The sequence below is a fragment of the Pygocentrus nattereri genome, chromosome 24, assembly GCF_015220715.1.
Source record: "Pygocentrus nattereri isolate fPygNat1 chromosome 24, fPygNat1.pri, whole genome shotgun sequence".
NCBI lineage: Eukaryota > Metazoa > Chordata > Actinopteri > Characiformes > Serrasalmidae > Pygocentrus > Pygocentrus nattereri.
Window position 1 is genome coordinate 8702130 of NC_051234.1, and position 26003 is coordinate 8728132.

The 26003-nt window shown below is 40.3% G+C and overlaps 1 protein-coding gene across 2 annotated transcripts in view; it reads left to right on the top strand.

Annotated features, from left to right (window-relative positions):
- The window catches only part of LOC108426368 (mannosyl-oligosaccharide 1,2-alpha-mannosidase IA), a 323337-nt gene that overhangs the window by 268999 nt on the left and 28335 nt on the right, over positions 1 to 26003 (top strand). For both annotated transcript variants that reach the window (XM_017695791.2, XM_017695792.2), the window contains exon 5: positions 23492 to 23586. In XM_017695791.2, the coding sequence (XP_017551280.1) occupies positions 23492 to 23586 (95 nt within the window). The remainder of the gene's footprint in view (positions 1 to 23491; positions 23587 to 26003) is intronic.

Sequence of the window (26003 nt, forward strand, 5' to 3'; positions counted from 1 at the left end):
TAGAAGCCATATCGCCCCTACACTTCTTGTAGTGTATTGCAGTCTGTCAGAGTGAATGTGTGGATCATATGAACATTATAGAGGCTTTTTAAATGGAACAGTAGAAGTCATATCGCCCCCTACACTTCCTGTAGTGTATTACAGTCTGTCAAAATGACTGTATGGATCATATGAACATAATAGAGGCTTTTTAAATGGAACAGTAGAAGCCATATCGCCCCTACACTTCTTGTAGTGTATTGCAGTCTGTCAGAGTGAATGTGTGGATCATATGAACATTATAGAGGCTTTTTAAATGAAACAGTAGAACTCATATCACCCCCTACACTTCCTGTAGTGTATTACAGTCTGTCAAAATGACTGTATGGATCATATGAACATAATAGAGGCTTTTTAAATGAAACAGTAGAAGTCATATCACCCCCTACACTTCCTGTAGTGTATTATTCTCCACCTTCTGTCTTCTATTCTGTTTTTCTTCTGTGTGTTTGTTTGTCTTGTTTTTTCTGTGCTTTGTCTCAGTCACTGCAGTGTCCAGGACTGGCTCAGATTCCTGGCCTGGCAGTGCTAGTGTGGGCTTTGTGTGACTGGTCAGCATCCAGCACCTTTACAAAAGCTACCTAAGCATGCACTATTATGAGAAACTGGAAGTCGTTCATGTTCTGCGGTGGCTGCACTCTCCTCCAGGCCGCCAGTAGGACTGGTTCTGTTCCTGATGTTAGCTGTTATGCCAGAAACGGATAAAGCCATGAGAATTCTTCACTCACTTTTTTCAGTGTCTTATTACTGATGTTTCTGTGTGTAAAGGACTACAGGGAGCGTGACTTGATTTTTAAATGCTTTGTGTGCTCGTCACCTCTAGAAAACCCCAAGCATGTGATGATTGATGTTAAAGGATACATGGAATGTAGTCAAATCATGTTTGGCTATTTTGTAAGGGAAAATAACTGAACACATCCTCTACAGAGAACACACTTAAATATGGCATTTTTCTGCTATTTTTTTGCTAAATTTCTGCATTTGCTGAATTCAACATGCACTGAATTCAGTACTTGCTTTGACCAGGGTGTCCAAACTTTTGCACTCAAATGTATTATATCTCTAAACAAATTGGCACCTCAAGAGAAGTTTGCACATGGTTTGTTTCTTGGCACTTTTTTAGTGGAAATTACAGACAAGCGAAGTTCAAATGCAAACATCTGGGCAGGGTTTGTTCCGTCCCGCTCCTGCCCAAAACTGCCCTCAAACACCCACCTATCATCCTGCCCACCAGCAGCAGTGAGCAGCGCTTGTGTTTGTAATTACTTTAAAATAAAAAGGAAAACGTTCTTCACATATCCTTATTAAAGAAGGCCGAGTGGAAGAGTATAGCAATTGGAATAAACGCTCAGTAAGTTCTCTAAAGAAGCAACACCTTGCAAAGAACCCGTTCTGAAGCCCGGGCTTATATACTACACTAAACTAGTCATGTGACATAAACATACAGGTGAAACCATTCAATATTATGGTGACCGAGAGGCTGATCGTCACTGATCACATGATCGCCGCTTGATTTGGGTAATGGAGTCCATGAGGGACCACACTAAGCTACCATTACCTGTACTCCATTACCATAGTAAGCTACCATTACCTGTACTCCATTACCACACTAAGCTACCATTACCTGTACACCATTACCACATTAAGCTACCATTACCTGTACTCCATTACCACACTAAGCTACCATTACCTGTACACCATTACCACATTAAGCTACCATTACCTGTACTCCATTACCACACTAAGCTACCATTACCTGTACACCATTACCACATTAAACTACTATTACCTGTACTCCATCACCACACTAACCTACCATTACCTGTACTCCATCACCACACTAACCTACCATTACCTGTACTCCATCACCACACTAACCTACCATTACCTGTACTCCATTACCACACTAAGCTACCATTACCTGTACTCCATTACCACATTAAGCTACCATTACCTGTACTCCATCACCACACTAACCTACCATTACCTGTACTCCATTACCACACTAAGCTACCATTACCTGTACACCATTACCACATTAAGCTACCATTACCTGTACTCCATCACCACACTAACCTACCATTACCTGTACTCCATTACCACACTAAGCTACCATTACCTGTACACCATTACCACATTAAGCTACCATTACCTGTACTCCATTACCACACTAAGCTACCATTACCTGTACTCCATTACCACACTAACCTACCATTACCTGTACTCCATTACCACACTAAGCTACCATTACCTGTTTTTTTCTGATTGCTAACCCTGAATCATCACTCATACTGAAGGAGTTGTGAAAGTGGGGACTGTAGCCATACATTACTCACTGTATCCCACATGAGAGCCATGCTAACATCGTCTTAAAGGGCTGACGTGTGAAACAGAAGGCTAACGTGCATCTGCTCTTTCCCTTATTGTCTGCTAAATGGCAGTTTTAGAAGGCTTGTGTGAAAAGCACATCCATAAAACATTTGACTTTCCCTCCTGAGATCTCTGACAAAAGCTGAAGTGCTGGGCTCTCGTTCGTGAACTCCAGCATGAGAGCTCATATGCCAACGTCTCTCCAGCCTTACATAAGCAGAGCTGTAGAAGTCTGACATCTCTCGGCTCGTTCAATCGGATCTGCTCGCATAAATATTCATGAACGCAACAAAAACATTACCGAGTGAGCATGAGTTGCTGATGAGTTTATGCTGCTGCTGAAAACTTCATTCCAAAGGTCGTAACTCTGCTATAACTCTGACTCGCGGAGGCTTCGCCTGAGGACATCAGCGGGCGTTTTTAGCCCACACATGCCGGACTCGGCTTTAACGAGACTCTTCAGACTGAAAGTGCTGCTCCTACTGCTGCTGTGCTAATAAAGGCCTTTGCGCAACAAAGGCTGACAGCATTTGCTGTATTTTTGCCTTTTATAATCTCCGAAACCCTGAAGTGTTACTGTAGCAGCTACTGGGAAAAAGTAGGATTCAAGATTAATTACTGAATAATAAATCTGCAGTTTAAAAATGCATCTGACTTGGAGACAAAAGTCCTCATCATCGGAATAAAAGGCAGTTTTGGTTCAATTTCAACATGATGATGTTTGTGCAGTCAACATGCAACATAATATTGAGAAATTCATCCATTTTTGTCATTTTTTATTTTTTGAGATAATTCGAAAAGAGTTTTTGTCCTTTACATTGATTGTAAATTTCATGATGAATGGACCAAGAGAAATGACTGAAAATTGCTTGGGAAGATGTCTGGTTCCATTGACTTGCATCGATGTTAATCAATTTGTTGTTATTTAGGAAATTGGATTAGCACCTTTTGAGGGCCAAAAAAGCTTAATGATTTTTAGCTACATTTGAAACTCATGTTGTAGCTTAAAAAAGCTTCTAGCATGAATAACTCACAGGCTTGATAGAAGTGTCAAAGATATATTACACAAAAATAATCCAATAAATTCACCTGTTATGCATATTTATTGGGGTAAAATGTTATTCTTACTGTTTGCCTTATATCCACTTTAAAGGAAGATCTCCCATTTTCTTTATGCATAAATACACTCACCGGTCACTTTATTAGGTAGTAAAAGGTTGGACCCCCTTTTGCCTTCAAAACTACCTTAATTCTTTGTGGCATACTTTCAACAAGGTGTTTGAAACATTCCTCAGAGATGTTGGTTGGTTATCTAAGTTACTGTTGCCTTTCTATCATCTCGAACCAGTCTGCCCATTCTCCTCTGACCTCTCACATCAACAAGGCATTTTCGTCCACACAACTGCCGCTCAGTGGATATTTTCTCTTTTTCTGACCGTTCTCTGTAAACCCTAGAGATGGTTGTGCGTGAAAATCCCAGCAGATCAGCAATTTCTGAAATACTCAGACCAGCCCGTCTGGAACCAACAACCACGCCACGTTCAAAGTCACTTAAATCACCTTTCTTTCCCATTCTGATGCTCGGTCTGCACTTCAGCAAGTTGTCTAGACCACGTCTACATGCCTAAATGCACTGAGTTGTGGCCGTGTGATTGGCTGATTAGCTATTTGTGTTAACAAGCAACTGAACAGGTGTACCTTATAAAGTGGCTGGTAAGTGTAAATGCTTGAGATGTAAACAGAGTCTTTCAGAGTGGTTTGGTGTGAAATGATCCATTTTAGAGAAACTTAGAATCAGAATTGTTCACAGCGGTGGTGATAGGAACCAGACGGTCCGCCTCTAAAAGCTCCCTCACAGGAAGTTATTACACGAAATGGTTATGAATTCGCTGCCTGATGCCTGAGACACTGTTTTATCTCAGTGTCCCTCAACTGACTACAGTTTTAGTGAGGAAAAATCATGTGTAAGAAGCCAAAAATTTGCATTTGTGCAACTTCAGCCCTGTAAGGAGAGCGTGGCCCATGTTGAGAGGCGTTAAACCACCAGGAGAATAGCTCTGTCTCTCAGTAGTCACTGTGACTGACGGCTGCCACCAAGTGCCAATCATGTACAATCATCAAAATCATCCTTCCTGAAGGCTGGGCCTCCATGGAGCTTCATTTAGCCTGGCGCTAGCCTCGCTGTGCTAATTAGCACTGGGGGAACGTTGCACTGCTGCTGGAGCGCTTTCTTGCCTCATAGCATGAAAGTGAGAAAGAGAGAGAGAGAGAGAAAGAGCGTAATTACACCACAGAGGAGAAACATAAACAGCAGAGATTGGAGCGTCATCCTGCCTTTAACAAAGCCAGAAAGCTTCTACAGAGGTGCGATCTTCATCACACACAGAGGGATGAGAGCTCGGCAAAGACAAAAACAGAGAAATCTCTAGTAAACATGACTTACTGACTTAGACTGCATTTGTTTATGGGTGTATCTGTGTGTATTTAGCTCTGTGTGGGGACCCGATGTCTTCAGAATGATGAAAACATGACTTACTGACTTAGACTGCATTTGTTTATGGGTGTATCTGTGTGTATTTAGCTCTGTGTGGGGACCCGATGTCTTCAGAATGATGAAAACATGACTTACTGACTTAGACTGCATTTGTTTATGGGTGTATCTGTGTGTATTTAGCTCTGTGTGGGGACCCGATGTCTTCAGAATGATGAAAACATGACTTACTGACTTAGACTGCATTTGTTTATGGGTGTATCTGTGTATTTTGCTCTCTGTGGGGACCTGATGTCTTCAGAATGATGAAAACATGATTTACTGACTTAGACTGCATTTGATTTTGGGTGTATCTGTGTATTTAGCTCTGTGTGGGGACCTGATGTCTTCAGAATGATGAAAACATGATTTACTGACTTAGACTGCATTTGATTTTGGGTGTATCCGTGTGTATTTAGCTCTGTTTGGGGACCCGATGTATTCAGAATGATGAAAAAATGTCTTACTGACTTAGACTGCATTTGTTTATGGGTGTATCTGTGTGTATTTAGCTCTGTGTGGGGACCTGATGTCTTCAGAATGATGAAAACATAACTTACTGACTTAGACTGCATTTGATTTTGGGTGTATCTGTGTGTATTTAGCTCTGTGTGGGGACCTGATGTCTTCAGAATGATGAAAACATGACTTACTGACTTAGACTGCATTTGTTTATGTGTGTATCTGTGTGTATTTAGCTCTATATGGGGACTAGATGTTTTCAAGATAATGAAAACATGACTTAATGACTTAGACTGCATTTGTTTATGGGTGTATCTGTGTATTTAGCTCTATATGGGGACCAGATGTCTTCAAGATAATGAAAACATGACTTGAGTGCAGGCATGTCAAACTGGGGACCTTCCAGGCCAAAGTGCTGTGGAGGTCAGCCTTTACCCTCATCTAATGCTGTGAATTCAGTTCATGAAGGCCTTGCTAATTAGCTGATGAGCTGAATCAGGTGTGTTTAATGAGGCAGTTTGCTGAAGTCTGTAGTATTTTGGCCATGAAAACTGGATCCTGATACATGTGACTTAGTGACTTAGACTGCATTAGTTTTTTACATGGTGAGGACTAGGCCTGGGCAAAATGCAAGCAGTTATCAACCCTATGACAATGCTTCAAAGGTGAAATGATAATCACCATGTTGGAAAAGAGAACTGATAGAAAAGTAGAGGTGACTAATTTAATTTTAAACAACTTTCTAAATAATCAAAAATAATATGTACATGTAATGTTTAATTTCTTTTATTGTCAAAACAGGTGATGATTATGTGACGTTAATAAGCCTCACAGTAGCATATCCGTCAGAGGGAAATGCTCCGCTTTTTTCCGTGAAGCTTAAGAGTCCTGATGGTTGACTTCAGTTGCAAAATTATGTAAATATAAAACTTCACTTTTTCCCGCAGGCATCTCTAGCTGAAGTCCAATGTGACTCATTATAACAACAGAAACACATTTTTTAGATGTAAAGCACATGGACATGGCTTTGAAACTCACTCACTCGTGCACATTTAGCAGCCTGAGGTTTCTCCAGTAGGGGGCTCTATTAGTGCTATGAACCCACACCAGCTCATGAATGCATGTTTGCTTTCAACGGACAGCTAGTGGACAGTGAGGAGACATTCACAGAATTTGACAAAAAGTGCATTGGATTACCATTGCTTACTGCACCTTTGCTGCTGTGTCTGATCCAGTCAGACCAGCACAACACACACTAACACACCACCACACCATTGTTACTGCAGTGGTGAGATTGGTCCACCACTCAAATAGTACCTGCTCTTTGAGGGTCCATGGGGGTACAATTACAGACCACAGTCTGTAATTGTAGAACTACAAAGTGCACCTATATAGTAAGTAGAGCTGATAAATGGACAGTGAGCATAGAAACAAGAAGTTGGTCACAATGTTATGTGTGATTGGTGTATGTGATTCATTCTCTGCTCTTCTTTAGCGCTGTAGTCTCAGATGATGCGTGAATATTAATGCACAGTGTGCTGCAGTCCAACAAACGTCTGAACAGATCGGTATCAACGGGCCGCTTTCTGCTCCACACTAAACCAGCATTAAGTAAACAGATGTTTAATTAATCCTGAGCTGCGATATCTGACAGATCCCCAAACGCCTGTGATCTCAAAACCCATTTTTGCTCTGATGTGCCGATTTGGCATCAGTTTTGAGAGAAATGTCATCTATAGTTGTCAGAAACCACATAAACAAATCTATTTGAGATACTCAATGACTCGACATGGTTTGTTTATGGTTTAGGTTTTCATCATGCTAATTGCTAGCATGTAAACTTCTGTTTACATGTTAGCTACATTAGCTTTGTAGCTAAAACTAAAGGAGCACACTTCAGTCACCAACATTTGGGGAAAGCTGTTAGATAGCAACATAGTTCAAATGAACTATACTGTTCAAATGAAACTGCAAAGCTTTATGAGAAATGTCCAACTGTTTATGGGTAATATGGCTTTGAAATACTGCACTTCAGCAACTTAATGAACATGAGAGTGCTCAGTAACACATAAAAACACAAATATACTATATTCTTTACGAATCTGTATCAGTGAAGCATCTGCCCATTGGATTCTATTATAAGGATATTCTGAGTCAATAGGTTTTTCGTCATTTTGCTAGAACAGGAGCAAACGTTGAAGTGATTTTCTGTGCAAATCGATAGCGTGCTACAGATGCATCAGATAGAGGTTAAGTTGAAATATGCTGATGTATTCCTTTAATGTCACCCATCTCCATTGTTGTTTTGATGTGAAATAAAAACATCTAGTGTTTCTGCCTCCAACATCAGCATCTGTGAATCTGTCATGGCAATAAACAGGGAGCACATCAGAGCAAAACTCTGACTAGCACACTGACTTGTTGCATTTCTTCAGTGCGCTTGCACCTGTTCTCCATCATTAGAGCTGCGCCTTTATGCTTTCTATTTCATGCATAACAAAGCTCAGCCATCCTGAGTGCTTCCCGTTCAAAGCCCTGTTATATTCCCTGTGTGGGTCTGCTGTTTGTTCTCTTCCTTTTGTACATCCTCAATAAGGCCTTGTAGGCCTCAATCTTAAAGATTCGTTCTTACTCAAATGTGAAATGTTCGTCATAGAAAAGCTTAGGTGATAGGAATCATGGGTTGCCCTGTCTACAACACAAATACAGCCATTTTATTTACTTTCAAACCAGCAGTAAACCTACACGTGTCTTCTGAGCTTTTATATGGAATGTTGATGATCGGAGAATAGAGGTACACCTGAAATAATTCCTTTTCTTTGGGGACTGTTTTGCCATACGACGCCCTGCATGGACCCTGCATGTCTCAGGCATCAAGCAGTGAATTCATAACCATTTCATGTAATAACTTTCTGTGAGGGAGCTTTTAGAGGTGATTGTCTGGTTCCTATCACCACCACTGTGAACAATTTTGACTCAGTAAGTTTCACTATAATGAGCATTTCACGTGAATCCACTACTTTGTTTACATCCTATCCATTCAATTATGCAGATATTTTTAAAAATCAGTCAAATTCTCTTTTAAATAGCCTGGCTTATGTGGTGTCCAGCACTTGTTTAATCACATACTGCTTGTAAAAAATTGGACAAAGGCACACAGAAAATTCTGGCTTGCTGTTTTTTTTTTTTTTGTCCTGCCATTTAAAATACAGTCTCTACAGCAGCAGCGCTACCAGAGCTAAGCTAATTAAAGTCAATGGTGAAAGGAGAAGCTGCTAATAAAGATTAGCATATGAGAAAGTGAGCAGGGAAGGCGGCAAAGGTTAGCATTGATCGCTAACGTCCCAATTACAGTGAGAAAATAAGACTCTAAATCTATTCTTGGGTTCATCTACACTTTTTGCCCCAAGCTCTTTCTCTCTCTCCTTCTTCCCTGCTGACAATAACACAGCACAGATCAGCTAGCATAAGCGCTGTAACAGTAAACCGCTGCTGACCAGTATTCCAGGTTTCTCTGGTGACCATCTGTGCTGGTCTGTGCCGGTTTTTCCTACAAGGTTGTTGGCAAATCTACTCAGAAAATGTAAGAAGCTAAGCTACCAGTTAAAAAACATAAAAGCTACGCTTCAGAGACATACAGCTAGCCATGCTATTAGCTACATAGCAAAAGTAGCTTTCTAGGCTGAAGCTAATTCATGATGTTGTCTACTTGGTTTGCTACTTAAAATGATAATGGTGTACCAATGTAACAGTTTCTACTAAATATTCTACTCAAGGTCAGCGCTAAACAGAATTAATAATACATTTTCTTTCTGCACCACTAGCATCACTACCCTGCTGAGAAAAACATAGAAACCATTCTGTTGGCTCTGTTTGGTATTGTTGATATCACATTGTAAAGAATCCAGTGGTTGGTGTGGTGTAGTGGGTAACACCTCTGCCTTCTACACTGTAGACTGGGGTTCAGTCCCCCACCTGGGTAAGCACCCTACACTATACCAATAAGAGTCCTTGGGCAAGACTCCTAACACCACCTTCGCCTACCTGTGTAAAATGATCAAATTGTAAGTCGCTCTGGATAAGAGCGTCAGCCAAATGCCATAAATGTAAAAACAAAAAAATGTAAAATGTAAACCCTAATGGTTGAACAGATGACCAAAAGCTAATTCCAAATGCATTTGATGGTTTCCTTATGGGAACTAAAGGTGTTCTACAGGAAACTAGTGGTCTCTATTGGAAGCCATTAATAATTAAACTAAAATTTTCACTGCTTCTAGCAAAGCCGCTTCTTTCTGTCACAACAACGTCACATGAACAAAGTTAAAGGGTTCTCTTGTGTCGTGTTAAGTTGTTTTTTCACCTTTATGAGCAGCAGGCAATTATCTTGGGTCATCTTGAGTTAGTTATTCTGTTCAAACTCAGGCAGAAGCCATGCATGGTGATAATGATCTGTATTTATTCCTGAACTCCAGACAAAAAAGCCTCAAATTCCCCCATGCATTCGCTCTGTGGCTGAGCTGAGCCTGAGCTATGATTACTGACCGTCTCCTGTGGACTAGCAGTCCAGCAAACTGGAGTCACCCGGTCATTGCTGGCATTTCCGTAAACTTCAGGGTCAAGAGGGTTTCAGTGAATGGAAGAGCAACCTCATCCACCCTCCGCTACTGGAATTTAGCGAGTAATGATGTGGCTGCTGCCCTTTTCCACCTTATTCACTGCCACTTTGTCTGCTGCTCTTAAAGGCATAGTGCAGCAAAAAAATAGCTACACAGTTTCTTATCCTAATGAAATCAATCAGCCAAGGCATGTTTTGTGTCCAGTTTCCTGATGGAGAAACCAGCATAGACCTGTATTCCTGGGCACCAGCGATATGTTGTGTTTTGGATGCTGGGGGACCATACTGGACAGAACCAAAACAGAACCAGACCAGTATGAACAAGCATAAACTATGTTAGACCAGTGTGGAAAGTAGCTGGTCTGTGCTGGGTTTTTCAGTAGGGTATGTGTCTATGGTTTTCCTCTGGAGCTCCATGGCTAATGTAGCTGACAACTAATGGAAGCTTAGCAATTAGCATTGTGCAAAATATCTGCTTCAATCCGTCTTGAGCTGTTAGGCAGTCTGACACAGTATGACACACTGTTATCTGTAAACATGGAGAAACATACTTATAAAATTCAGACTTCAACTTGACTGCTGCAGTTTTTAGTACTTTTGTCCATGTTTCTACTGTATAGAGCAAGCAAGAGTATAGGTCAGGGGTCTTCAATAATTTTTTACCTTGAACAAAAATCAAACACAAAATTTTACCATCAGTCGTGGGCTGGAGGTTAGGGAACCAGCCCTGTGACCGGTAAGGTTGCCGGTTCGATCCCCTTGGCTGACAGTCCATGACTGAAGTGCCCTTGAGCAAGGCACCTAACCCCCAATTGCTCCCCGGGCGCCGTGGATAGGGCTGCCCACTGCTCCGGGCAAGTGTTCTCACTGCCCCCTAGTGTGTGTGTTCACTAGTGTGCATGTATGTGGGTGTTTCACTGCACGGATGGGTTAAATGTAGATGTCTAATTTCACAGTGTGCAAAGTGACAAATGGTTCAATTCAATCTTGGATGTAAATGTGTCTCAATATGTGTTAATGTACTAGTAAAGGCTAAAATTATAAACAAAAACGCAAACTTGCTTTGCTCTGCTTTAAGCTTTAGCTCAGCTATCTCATCTCCTGCAGGAAACTTTTCCACAAAAGTAGAACAGTTTCCTGTAAAATGTCATTGTGTTTTTTTTTTTTTTTTTTGAACAAGGCTGAAGTCACCTGATTCTTGTTTGATTTTTCCCATTCCATCTTAAATGGTGCCTGAGGCGCCAGAATGTCACTGCTGATGGATCAGGAAAATTTGGCTATGGCGACCAGCAGTCTGCACTTCTTTTTTTTTTTGCAAGATGTTGAACTTAGCAACTAAGTGGAAATTGTGCACTAAATCTTCACTGAGAAAATCAATCAAACAAATACTTATTTCTGTTTTATTCACTTGGATGCATTGTTGGGATGTGTTTCACCTCAAAAATAACTGCGTTTAAGCCAACGGTCTTCCCCCCTCAACAAGCCAAAAATGGATGAGGACACACTTATCCATGGGGTGTGGTTATGAAGAATGTGCTGTAGGACCCTTTCTGTAATTTTTATAATGATATTAACCAAAAAGAGACCGTTTGTGGAAAAGTTGCTGGAGTGTCAGACTTTAATACCAAATATATTTATATTGTTATACTCTGTAAGCTACAGGTACTGTATTTACATGTATAACACGAATGTAAAAAAAAGTGTAGCTACAATATTCTACTCTTAAAAAATGGATTTTCACCAAAGACAAGATGTTCCCAAGCACTTAGCTGATAGGTCTGCAGTTAATACGTTAGGAATTGTGGACTTGACATCTGGTGTAGGCATTCTGAAGGCTTTACTTCAGGACAATACTACATTTAAATGCTCACTTACTGTTTGAAAAGTGATCAAGAGAGGTTGGGAAATGGTGACGTAAAACTGATTTATGTCTATTTTGTGCACGTAAAACCATACAAACATTACAAGTTGAGAACCGAATAAAGAAGTACACACAAATCTTGAATATGGCCCTTTAAGGCCCGTGACTCATGCGGCCACCACCTCGGAGGCGGTGGAGACGAGTCGAAAGCCCAGTCTGACCTCTAGGGGGCTGACGTCTTTCCATTTGGACCCCCAGCTGCAGCTGGTGGAGTGAGGAGCCTCTACTGCAGGCCGTTTCCATTACAGGAGACCCCCCAGTGACACAGCCTGAGTGGGGGTCAGCTCTAACTCTCTCACGGAAAAACACCAGATGGGGCCACGCTGTTTATAGGCCCACAGAATGGAAGTTGACAGGCCGGCCAGCCGGAGCCTCTTTGCAGCCGTGTACAATCAGCCATCACCTCGGGTAAAAGCACCAAGCGCCAGAGCTTCCACACTCTGTAAACCCAGCCAGCTGAATTTATTCATGAACCTTCTGAGAAAAAGATGAGAATGTCCTGAAATGTCTCGACATCAAAATGTTGTCTGTGTGGATAGATAGATAGATAGATAGATAGATAGATAGATAGATAGATAGATAGATAGATAGATAGATAGAGAGGCTAATAGACAGACAGACAGACAGACAGACAGACAGATAGATAGATAGATAGATAGATAGATAGATAGATAGATAGATAGATAGATAGATAGATAGATAGATAGAAAGTGAAACAAACAAAAAGTATGATTAGTTGGTAACATTTACTTCCTAATTATGTTAGTTAATGTAATGTGTAAGGCCTTTAGTTCAGCTCCTAACGTCCTGACCAATGGGAGAGCTCGCTTTTGGCTGTATCTATCTACAGACAACAGAGTAAACGGTCCTGATCGGATCATTTTAGGTTGGTAGTTTAATATTTTTGATTATAATCAAAACTTAAGAATAAAATGATAGCATTACTACATTAATTGCAGAGATTCAATATAAGTATGATAATTCAAATTTTAAACCAACCGGTTATTGTCAGTTACACTGAAAATTGAAATATTCTGCACTGTTTTACATCCATCATAATGTCAAACTGACAAAAACAAGACATATACAACAGTAAGTTTTCTTTAAATTCTAATTGTTATGTCAGTTAACTAAGAGTGACAAATACAAAACTTGGGAGGAAACTTGCTGATTTACAGCTGTGCACCATGTATTAGGAAGAAGCGATGAAACTTACAAAACTTAGATGCTTAGAGACTCAAACAACACTGCGGGTTCAGACAGACGCTAACGTCTTAGGAACTGACCTTGAAACTTCAGCAAACTTCATTTCTTCATAGGAACTGAGGCGCCCCAAAAAAGAGTATATTTATATTTAACAGGCTCCTGGTTAGGACAGGCTGCAGACAACAGGCGAGGTTTTGATACCGCAACTACAGAGGCTTTCAGCAGCTGCGCTACACGTTTATCACGAAGCTCAGGCCGACTCCAGGGGCAGCCGCGCTGCTGCTTTTTGGCAGCTCCTGATTGAGACGTTAAAACGCAAAGCAAATCAAAGCCTTCACAGTGAACTCTCACCGTGACAGAGTTGCTCAGTTACATAACAGGTTCCTCAGATAGCAGACAGCGTATGGAAGACACAGAGAACAACGGCTGGGCTTTGATAATTACAGCCGCCATCACTTTTGATAATGGCACACTGTTCTTTTTATGCTCTTATCGTTGTTTGTCTTGCTTGTTGCTACATCAGTGCACTGTCCACTGCCAGAGCTTTTTTGTTTCCTGCTTTGCACACTGGCATGGACTGGGATCAAACATTATATATATATATATATATATATATATATATATATATATATATATCTTGTAGGAGTAAAAGGAATAGCTCTTTGGTTCAGATCTTACCTATCAGATTGTAAATGTAACAGTGAGTGTGTTTACATGCACTCAATAATCCGATCATAAACTGATTTCTGCAGTTATCTGATTATTCAAATGATCATGTAAACAGCATACTCCAATCTAGAAATCCAATTAAGAAATCTGATAAAGAGGGCTGGATTTTAGGTCAGTAATCAGATTTCTCAGTGCATGTAAACTCCAGAAATAATCAGCATTGCTGCGAGTTGTAAAGCAGAAATTCGATTACTGAGTCATGTAGACCCAGAGTTTCCCCATTACCTGATTAAGTGCATAAAATCTGATTTTCTGCAGTTATCGGATCATTAATTGCATGTATATGCGCTCTGTGAATTACCAACTTACAGAAGTATGGTGTTCCACAAGGCTCTGTTTTAGGACCTCCATTATTCACACTATATATGGTACCACTGGGTACTGTTTAAACTCACTTTGGAATGTTGCACCTGGCAACAAAGATGATGGCCTCTGAATGTTACCAGTGTGGCTGTTAGCTAGTGAACTATTTTAGGTTGGTGTGCCATTCTTTAACCATTGGAAACAAGCTATACTCATGTAGCCTAGCAAAAAGAACATTGGTAAAATATATTGTTATTAATTTCTCCATAAGGTCCTTACAGAACCACAAAGGAGGTTCTCAGTTCAGCCAATGTCAATATAGGTATCTTGTTAGGTGCTATTCTTCTCTTTTTTGGATTCAAAGCTAAAGTTCCATATGGAACTTGTCAGAAAGGCAGGCACCAGGTTGTTACAAGCAGTTGCAACATAATGTCCCCGAGGCTTGTGTTCACATTCATGCTTTAACAGTAACACAAGTACCTGCTATTTATGCAGCTGCAATACTGTTTCTCTCTCATTCTCTGTCTCTCTTTCTCACTAAGACCATCACTCTATCCTCCTTGTCTCGTCTCCTGTTTGTTTTGGTAAATGTGGCAGTCGCCTCCAGGGAAGAGCCTCTAGCCCTGAGTGAAATGGCCCTAAATGGCCTTTTAAAAGTCATTTGATGTTCCTCGGTGGCGCATAACTATCATACAATTAACTCCACAGTGTCCCGCTGTCACCATTCACAGTGCCTAATGAATCACTTCAGAGACATAGACAGAGAGATCGTACTGATCAAGCATCAGGGCTGCGTCTTTTTGTCTATTTTCTTAGATCAGATTTCTTAGATTTTGGATTCTGATGTTTGCAGCTACTTTGTAGAGCTTGAAATATCTGTTTGGATATCAGATCAGGTTGAAGGTGCGATGTGCAAAATTTAGCATAGATTCAATAGTAGTAATGCTAACCAGTCAGCACACAGTAGCAGTAATGCTAACCAGTCAGCACACAGTAGCAGTAATGCTAACCAGTCAGCACTCAGTAGCAGTAATGCTAACCAGTCAGCACTCAGTAGCAGTAATGCTAACCAATCAGCACTAAGTAACAGAGATGCTAAACAATCAGCACTCAGTAACAGTAATGCTAACCAGTCAGCACTCAGTAGCAGTAATGCTAACCAATCAGCACTAAGTAGCAGAGATGCTAAACAATCAGCACTCTGTAGCAGTAATGCTAACCAGTCAGCACTCAGTAGCAGTAATGTTAACCAATTAGCACTAAGTAGCAGAGATGCTAAACAATCAGCACTCGGTAGCAGTAATGCTAACCAGTCAGCACTCAGTGACAGTACTGCAATGCAATCAGCACTCAGTAGCAGTAATGCTAACCAATCAGGAAGTAGTAGCAGTAATGCTAACCAATCAACTCTCAGTAGCAGTAATGCTAAGCAGTCAGCCCTCAGTATCAGTATTGCTAACCGATCAGCACTCAGTAGCAGTAATGCTAACCAATCAGCACTAAGTAGCAGAGATGCTAAACAATCAGCACTCGGTAGCAGTAATGCTAACCAATCAGCACTAAGTAGCAGAGATGCTAAACAATCAGCACTCGGTAGCAGTAATGCTAACCAGTCAGCACTCAGTAGCAGTAATGCTAACAGTCAGTACTCAGTGACAGTAATGCTAACCAATCAGGAAATAGTAGCACTAATGCTAACCAATCAACTCTCAGTAGCAGTAATGCTAAGCAGTCAGCCCTCAGTATCAGTATTGGTAACCGATCAGCACTCAGTAGTAATAATGCTAGCCAGTCAGCACTCAGTAGCAATAATGCAAGCATCTTATTTCCCAAAACCCTTTTGATGCTGAAAAACAGAAATATACGGCTGTTTTTTCTGTTTCTTAATGAAAAACATCCCTCTGTCTTCTAAAATTAAAGGATGTTCCTGCATAAATGGGTAGAAACATGTTTGATTTTCAGCCTTATTCGCCCAGTCGTGGGCCGGAGGTTAGGGAACTAGCCTTGTTACCGGAAGGTTGCCAGAACAATCCCCTTGGCTGACAGTCCATGACTGAAGTGCCCTTGAGCAAGGCACCTAACCCCCAATTTCTCCCTGGGTGCCATGGATAGGGCTGCCCACTGCTCTGGGCAAGTGTGCTCACTGCCCCCTAGTGTGTGTTCACTAGCGTGCATGTATGTGGGTGTTTCCCTGCACAGATGGGTTAAATGCAGAGGTCTAATTTCACAGTATGCAAACACAGTGACAAATGGTTGTAAATTCTATTCTTCTATTCCCTGTTTATTGAGGACTCGCTCAGGATCCCTCTAGCGTTCTGCAGTCAGGTTTTTGATGGGTTGTTATCCATGCCGTTGTCCTGTTGGATGGTTTTATCATTATAGCCTTACAGTTGCACATTTTTGGTCAACATCTGTGACTCTGTCAGAATAAAAGTCACTTAATTGGCCTCCAGTAAGCAGCAGCACATTAAATGCTCTAATAGCCACTGATTCTAACTCACTTTAGTGGATTTTTCATGCAAAAAACACATTGTGAGTGTGCGCTCTGTGGGTGTTAATTTAAGCTAGGTTATTTTACCTGTCTGCACCGCAGAGCTAGAAAGAGAAAATCCTCTTTTTTTCTCTCTCTTTCCAGCCTGTGCGTCCTCTGAAGAATCCAAATTGAAAGTGAAATGCGATAGCTGTCTTCTGTCACAGCGGATCAATCTGCCCCAAGGGCTGGGATGTGTCTATTCCGGCAACTGATGCCGGGAAGCCTCCCACGGCAGCGTGCACTCCGATAGATAATGTTCTTTCCGCTCAGAGCATTAGACCTCCGCAAATATCACCACAATTAAAAAAAAACACCAGATTAGCGAGGGAAGGAGCAGGCCCGTGAAGGAAGATATCGCAGACACCTGCATTTTTTGACTGCCTTCTTTGTTTTCATAGATGATCATTTCTGGATGGTTAGCTCTGGATGCTAAAAACAGCCTCAACTCTGAACATGTCAAGGCTTCATGCTAATTAGGCCCACACTGTTTAAACCCCATAACCTTCCGCTAGTGTGCAGGTTTCTGAACAAAGACAATGCCTGGCAATATGTTTGTACTCAGGGGACAGCTGCTAGCGCTTTCAGAAACACGCAGAGTTAATAATGCCAAGATGCTAATAATGCCATTAAAAAAAAACTTTCCATGCTAAATTAGGCCAAAACAGTTGAAAACCATAACCTGGCAGGTTTCTGAAAAAAGGCCTTGCAAAATGCCTTGCAGTATGCATGTATTCAGAGAACAGCTGTTGAGTCTGTGCAGAAAGCTGCTAAGCTAATAACACTAAGATGCTAAGGTACGTGAGTAGGAGGTTCAGATTTTGAATAATTTGGGCTAAAGTATGAGAAGCTTAGGGGTGTAATGATTTATTCCCCACTGGATCTGATACAGTGATGTCATTCTTTGCCATTCTTCATACATTTTATCACCTGAAAATGTGAAAATGTGAAATGTATGTTACAAAAAAGAACTAGTAAAACTGAAAACAAACATTTTTGTTATTTTTTTTATGGCAAATACACAACACAAGGCACAAGGATGGGGGGGGTCCCACATACATACATACATACATACACATACATCATACATTCATACACATTCTTCAAAAGCAGCTATGATTACAGAGTCTTAACATAATTAATAGCCTCAGTCCAAAAGCAAATCGTTGCTGCCTTGGCACCGTGGAACCTGGCAGTTGCCCATTCTAGAATAAGAATATCCAGAAAATATCCACACCGAAACTGAGATAAAGAAAGGTTAGGTTCAAACCAACCTTTCAAGATGGATTTCTTGGCCGCAGTCAAGGCTGCCATGATGACTTTTCCTTGTTGTACAGTAAGCATCAAATTAGAATCATCAAGAAGTGAAAGTAAGGCTGGAGACAAGGGAATGTTGACGAACAAATAACCAGACAAGGTTTGTATGACATACAGCCATAAAGCCTTCACAACTGAACATGACTAGGACGTATGAACATAATCTCTAAACTAAACCCTGCTGACATCTGTTACAGTTTTTGTCATTTGAAAGCTTCATCAAAAAAGCACAGCAAGGAGCGATGTATGTAAAGCCTGTGAGCTAGTTTAAAGGGAATTAATTGGTGAGACAAATTTTTTGAAGACAGAAAAACGTTACGCCACACCACACCACATCCCAATGTGCAGAAATTCTAAATGTACACAGGTCTGTATTCCAGAGCTCTACTGCACCTAAAGAAGAATTCTTAAATCGAATAAACAGATCATACAAACTTGAGAACAGATCATACAAAAGCTCGGGAAGATTCATGATTACACAGATGATCCAGTAAGGAATGGTTCTTCAACTGAGTATTCCATGGAACCCTGTATGAACGTTGTGCAGAGCGTAGTCTCGGATATAGAAAATAGGAAGTACCAGCAATAGAGAAAAGGTTACATAACTCTTGAAAAGAGTAAAGTCCATGGATGCAGGATGTATGTTTTTTATAATACATCTTTAACAGTTTAGAATAATATATAGTATCAGTCAAAGCCCTGAAATAACAAGCAAACCTTGTACTAACACCCTAACTCTGAGGTAATGCGCTAACTGAGAACTAACACCCTAACCCTGAGCTAATGCGCTAGCTAAGAACTAACACCCTAACCCTGAGCTAATGGGCTAACTAAGAACTAACACCCTAACTCTGAGGTAATGCACTAACTGAGAACTAACACCCAAACTCTGAGCTAATGGGCTAACGAAGAACTAACACCCTAACCCTGAGCTAATGCGCTAGCTAAGAACTAACACCTTAACCCTGAGCTAATGGGCTAACTAAGAACTAACACCCTAACTCTGAGGTAATGCACTAACTGAGAACTAACACCCTAACCCTGAGCTAATGGGCTAACGAAGAACTAACACCCTAACTCTGAGGTAATGCACTAACTGAGAACTAACACCCAAACTCTGAGCTAATGCGCTAATTAAGAACTAACAACCTAATCCTGAGCTAATGGGCTAACTAAGAACTAACACCCTAACTCTGAGGTAATGCACTAACTGAGAACTAACACCCAAACTCTGAGCTAATGCGCTAACTAAGAACTAACACCCTAACCCTGAGCTAATGGGCTAACTAAGAACTAACACCCTAACTCTGAGGTAATGCACTAACTGAGAACTAACACCCAAACTCTGAGCTAATGCGCTAACTAAGAACTAACACCCTAATCCTGAGCTAATGGGCTAACTAAGAACTAACACCCTAACTCTGAGGTAATGCACTAACTGAGAACTAACACCGAAACTCTGAGCTAATGCGCTAACTGAGAACTAACACCCTAACCCTGAACTAATGCACTAGCTAAGAACTAACACCCTAACCCTGAGCTAATGGGCTAACTAAGAACTAACACCCTAACTCTGAGGTAATGCACTAACTGAGAACTAACACCCAAACTCTGAGCTAGTGCGCTAACTAAGAACTAACACCCTAACGCTGAGCTAATGCGCTAACTAAGAACTAACACCCAAACTCTGAGGTAATGTGCTAACTGAGAACTAACACCCTAACCCTGAGCTAATGTGCTATCTTACAAGTACATCTACCATAAACTAACATGTTAGGCCCTAGCTAATGAATGTATGAATGTATCTGCTGTTGAAAAGACTATTAGAGACCAATAGTTTACCAAAGGACACGCAGGACATCTGTTAAACATCTACTAAAATCCTTTACAATGTGATATCAACCCATCAGGAAAACACAAAAATACCATTAGCGACTATTCTACACCACCAGGAACCAATAAAAACTTTTAATGGTTTCATTTTTTTCAGCATGATTGTTTGTTTGTTGAGTAACCTCATGTATAGAATCGAGAGTCTTGTACACTGCGCTGCCCTTAAAATCTTATTTTTATAAGCATTCAATGCTAATTGTCCAAAAACGCTACTGTGCGCAACTGTCTTCCATTCATTAGCTGGGTTAGCTAAGCAGTTGAATTATCCCTTTAAGCAGGCTCGGTTTTGTCCCAGTTGTGGTGGCGAAGTGAAGGAGAACGTGGAGTTTGACCTTCTGTGTCCACAGAGAGTCTGGACCGTCCACTCCAACTGTGGCGCCGTGATGAACCGCTTCATTGTGTTTCAGCAATAAAATGTGATAGTGTAGGCCGGGAGGGGGAGGGAGCTGAGGGGGGCAGTTAGTGGAAATTAGACCGTGCATGATATAGTTCCAGTGAAACATGTAAAGCTTTATGAGTGATCAGCAAAGCTTTATGGGTAATCTGCCTTTGAAGGGGACCTCAGTGCAGTTCAGTAGATTAACGAGCCTGAGAGCGCTAAACAAAGCCTGTATGTGTGTGTGGCTGCAGATTTATTGGCTCTCCTGGAAAACACTCGTCTTATTAAGCGCTTGCAGGTTTATTTGTTAGATATAATATCATGCATTTAATTCTAAGCCTGTAAACTCAGGAGTGAACTGGAGCACTACTTTAAAAATCGTACACAGTCCTGTCTGCGAGATGTTCTACCAAAGCCGTGGATGTTGCTGAGGGACAAATAGTGAGTGGTGTGAGTCAGCAGCCTGAACAATTCAAAAAGTGAAGGTGAAAACTCAAAAACAATGTTTTCTTTCCCATCAGCTCCCAAATGCCCTTTAGAAAAATGATTTTATGGTTTATTTAGTGACAGCAGCAGCACTTCACTTGACGTTCCTCTCCAAAACTCAGATTTCTCCAGACTCTCTCCAAGACTATCTTCAGTTTCTGGTCAGCAGTGGATGCTAAAAAACAACTCAAGCTTGAACGCATCAAGCTTTCATGCTCATTAGACAAGCGATTCAAGACTATAATTGTATACAGATGAACAGATTCATCTGATTAATACATTAAGGGAACAAGGCTACACTTTAACACTTTAACTCAGTGTCAGACCTCATATGGAAATCTGATATATGACCATATGTCACTGCTGTCAAAACGTTGAATCTTTAAGATTTTACAGGAGAAGGAAATGACTTTTCCAAGTCATTTTGGGCCTCTTTTGGTCCATTCATCATGAAATTCACATACAATGTAAAAAGCAACAGGCATATTCAAATTATGTTAAAAACTGAAAAACAACAAAAATGGAGATAAGAGGTTCTGACAGCAGCGATATGCATATACATCATACAGGGCCAGACACACATTTTAAGGTATGTGTACATATACTGTATGTTGTAAGTCTCAAATATCAGACATATGAAATAGCAATATACATGTACAAATATATAAATCATACATGTATGTCTGATGTACGATTAAACACATCTCAGTAATTGTGTTATAATTGTTTTAATTATTTTAATGTGTCAGTGAACAGTGTGTTTAATGCTCTTATAACATAACTTTTAATATGCATATACATACAGTTACTATACTTTATTAAGAGTTATGTGGAAGAAACAAAAAAGTAGCATTTTTATTTTATGTCATGGAGTATGCATATGTGAGTAATATCTGCCATCCATGTATGAATAAGTTTCTAGTATATATTGTTAAATATGTTTTACACACACACACACACACACACACACACACACACACACACACACACACACACACACATATGTTTCTATAAGGCTGAAATATATTGCTTCATGTATGTATGCACACACCAGCAAATATATTTTAGCCTTCTACAACCATATATAGGTAAAACATAAAACAATATACCAATATATATATATATATATATATATATATATATATATATATATATATATTCTTATGATTTTCATTAGAGTGTAAATAATGGACACATCCTCTACAGAGAACACACTTCTGCACAGTTTAATACAGTGTTTACCTTGTATTTGTTGAATTGAACATATTGGGGAAAGAAATAAAACAAAATGTGGCCTGTGCAAAACTTATGGCATATTTCACATTTTCACAGATTCATTTTATGACAAATACAAAGAAATTCTGCACTAACATTTGCATTTGTTTTTGTCTGCATATAAAAGAGATCTTGTTTTTGCACAACTGTTCCTTTAATCTCAGTCCAGAGCTGATGTGCTGCTATTGGGTCTGAGTTTATGGCCCACGTAATTAGCTTTATTTGTACAGAGTAAAGGGGAGTCATTAAGAGCAAAAGGCTGGAAATGCTCTCTCTGTCACCGCTGCTAATGGCGAGCAATTTTGTGTGCTGGGAGAGGTTAAAGGTGTGTGTGGGAGGGAATCTCTGTGTGTGTGTGTGTGTGTGTGTGTGTGTGTGTGTGTGTGTGTGTGTGTGTATGTGTGTGTGTGAGAATGCAGAATTTCTCCATAATTCAGTACACAAATATAGCGTATACAATAAAAAGTAACAAGAATTTCTTGGGTCCATATTTTTCCTTGACACCTTCACAGCTGCCACAGAGACCTGTTAATATCATCAATTACATCATGGGCACAGTTTACTGAAGCACTGATTGGTCAAATCAGGAGCTGCTTTTTAACTACATATAATACTGGGCTTCCTCGAGGAGAGGTTTGAAAATGGTTAAGCAAACACACTAACATCTAAAAAAATCACTATTTTATATATATATATAATTATTACTTCATATTCTATCAATTTTGTTTATTGAAATATTAACACTATTCTCAGCAAATATACACCAACTACACAAATAGATTTTGAAAATGTGCCTTGGGTGTCTAACACATTCACACAGTACCATTTTATTTCTATATTTAATGTCAAAACCTCAAAAGTATCATAGAAATATGTCTCACAAGATGAGAAAAGTGGCTATAGCTGAGCTAAAGCTTAAAGCAGAGCGAAGTAAGTCTGTATTTTCATTTAAACTATATTTTTAGCCTTTACTACAACATTAGCACATACTGAGACACATTTACAATAAAGACGGTGAAACAGTGCTTCAGTAAAATGGACATGAAATACTGCGGCTCCGAAGGTGTTTTGATTTTTGTTGAAACTGGACAAAATGGTTCTTCTTAACATTTGGGTTGCCGACCTTTACATTACTAAGACTTTTTCAGTAACTTCATGGACTTCAATGCAAACTGGCTGAGCTGTTCTTAGGATCTGTCCATTTAAGAGGTCAAAGGGTGCAAACAGAAGGCCGACAATGCTACGACTTTCGGATGGATGTGACTGCATAATGACTGGGAAGGATCTGCTATAAATGTGTCAAAATGTGTTGTTGTCTGTGATAATGGACTGTATGTTATGTAGCACTGATTAGGCTGAAAAAGGGACTTTCCTCCCTGTTCAGGCTGTATCTGATGACTCACTGTCTCTCTCTGCTTCTCTCCGTTGTCTCTCAGGTGTTCAAGCAGAAGGTGTTGGAGCTGGGTGAGAAGCTGTTGCCTGCGTTCAGCACCCCCACTGGTATCCCCCGCGGAGTCATTAATCTGGGCAGGTGAGGATCAGCTCTGCACCGACACACACTCACATCCACCACCACCACAATCAGGCACTACACTGCAAGTAAAGGCACCTTATCAAGAGAAATCATCTCAAATCTAGTCTAAATATCTCATATTTCTCATTGAGAGGAGGTTGTATGAATATTATAAGCTGATTCAATTGATTTCTAGATGTTTTGTACTCATTAAGTCATTTTATTGAGTAAAATGATGTCAGTATATAACAATAACGTTGCTTAAAATAATGTCTTACAATCAGCATAATTTTCTGCCAATACAATGAGACTTTTACTCAATAAAATGACTCAAAACGCATAAAAAATGTCTAGAAATAAGTTAAATTATCATATAATAAGCTTACAACAATCTCAACCCGAAGAGTATTAGATGTATCCACTAGATTTAAGATTATTTCACTTGCCAAGATATAATTTTTTTTTGCTGCGTACTATAAAACCAGCGACTGAATAAAGTCATTCTAATATGATGATATTGCTCTATTCAACTAATCAGTGTGCAGCTATAATAATGTGGAAACTTTAGATGTGTCCTGAATGATGAACAGAGCTGAAGATGATTCTAAAACGCTTTTCTCAGATTAAATCAAGATTAAAAGTACTGTCCAGAATGAAGTTCAAATAAATCAAATAAAATGTTGAATTCATGTGGACTAAAATGAACGTCCAGAGTGAAGTTATAATACAATGAATGTAAATTATGATAAACTTAATAAATGGAATAGAATTAATTCAATATCTCGTCGTCATCCTCATCAAAGCGGTTTACCCCCCTGGGTGACTGGGGGAGCTGGACCTTATCTCAGTGGTCATCAGGCGGAAGGCAGGGAACTCCCTGGACTGCTCGCAAGTCCATCGCAGGGCAGAGACACATAGACATACAGGGTCACCAAGAGAGAATATGCAAGCTCCACAGAGAAAGGACCTGGTCACCCGGCCGGGGAATCGAACCCAGACCCTTCTTGATGTGAAGCGACAGCTCTACCCACTGAACAAATAAAATAAGTTGCCTTTACAACTTTTTATTCTCCAAAAGCGCTGTCCAATTTATGATATTTCAGCCTGAACTATATGAGATGTTTTTTGAGTAGAATAAGATCTAGGAGTGTAACGTTTTATGTGTTCGTCACAGTCTCGATTCGTCACAGTATGGACGTTATGGTTTGGTGCATCCAGTCATGTGGAGAATACGTGGCATTTGCCCAAAATTCAGTGAGAGTTCCACCTGGAAACTTTCAGCTGTAAGATGTTAGCAGGTTAGCAGCAGCAGTGGTCTGCAGATGACCCCTTTCTCTGCAGCTAGCGCCAATTGATTCAGTCTAGGGTTCATAATTGAGTCAGTCGAGGGTTCATAACTGCAGCAGCGTCATATCTAATGACCCCCGATTACCTGTGAGGCTGAGTTTGAGCAGTGAGTGAGAGGTGAGGAAGGTAAACTATTACCACACAAATTAGTTAACATTAATGCATTTCCCTGTTCAGAGCCACTATAGGCTGTAGCAGCTGCCTCAGGGGGGCGCTATACGGCACTGCACAGTTAGAAATAGAGGTTCAGTGCAGGTACGTTTTTTGTTTATCAAGGTACAAACAGTGTAAATGTTCCCTCAAATGTACAACATTGGTTTTACTGTCTGATTTTGAACCTTAAATAAGTTTGTTCAGAATTTTGTGAAAAGTTTTTTGTACCTGAATGTTTTAAAACAGAAGAGTAAAATAAAAGCCTGGAGACGAGACGGGGTGTGTGGAGTCAGTACAGCTTAGACAATATCATTTCAGTCGATTATTATACAGATATGTTCCCTGACTAAAGGTACTGAGATGTACCCTTGAGAGTCCCACCCCAGTGACGAGAGGGGGGCTGCCCCAGTGACAGTTTAGTACCTTTATTTCTGAGAGTGTAGGTAGAACAAACTGTAACTCATGCTACTGTCTGTTCAAAATAAATGAAAAGAAACCTGGCCTTATACATTTGGGTGTTTTTGTTGCTTTTCTGTGGAGCAAACTGTGGCTTATGTGTACCGTCCATATGTTTGAACAGGATGGTATATGTTTTATTCCCCTCTCCTCGTCAGTGCTTTTGGCTCCTCTCTCTCACAGCTGTCTCAGTTATCACTCCAGTTCAATCAGACAGCTGCAGGCTTAATTAAACTCTTCTAGCCGTACTTCCAGTTAGACCCATAACCGCCCGAGTGCAGGAGGACTCAGAGGGAGAGAGATCGACCGCTGGACTGCATCAACACTGAGTGTGTCAGAGTGAGCAGTTCCACTGAGGAACCACGCTTGGTTCACTAAGACACTTTTTAATGAGCACTTCTATGCAGACCTTTCTTAAAGTCTAAAGGTTCTACGTTGATTTAAGGTTTTTCCTGCGCCTGTATATGCGGAAGTCCAGA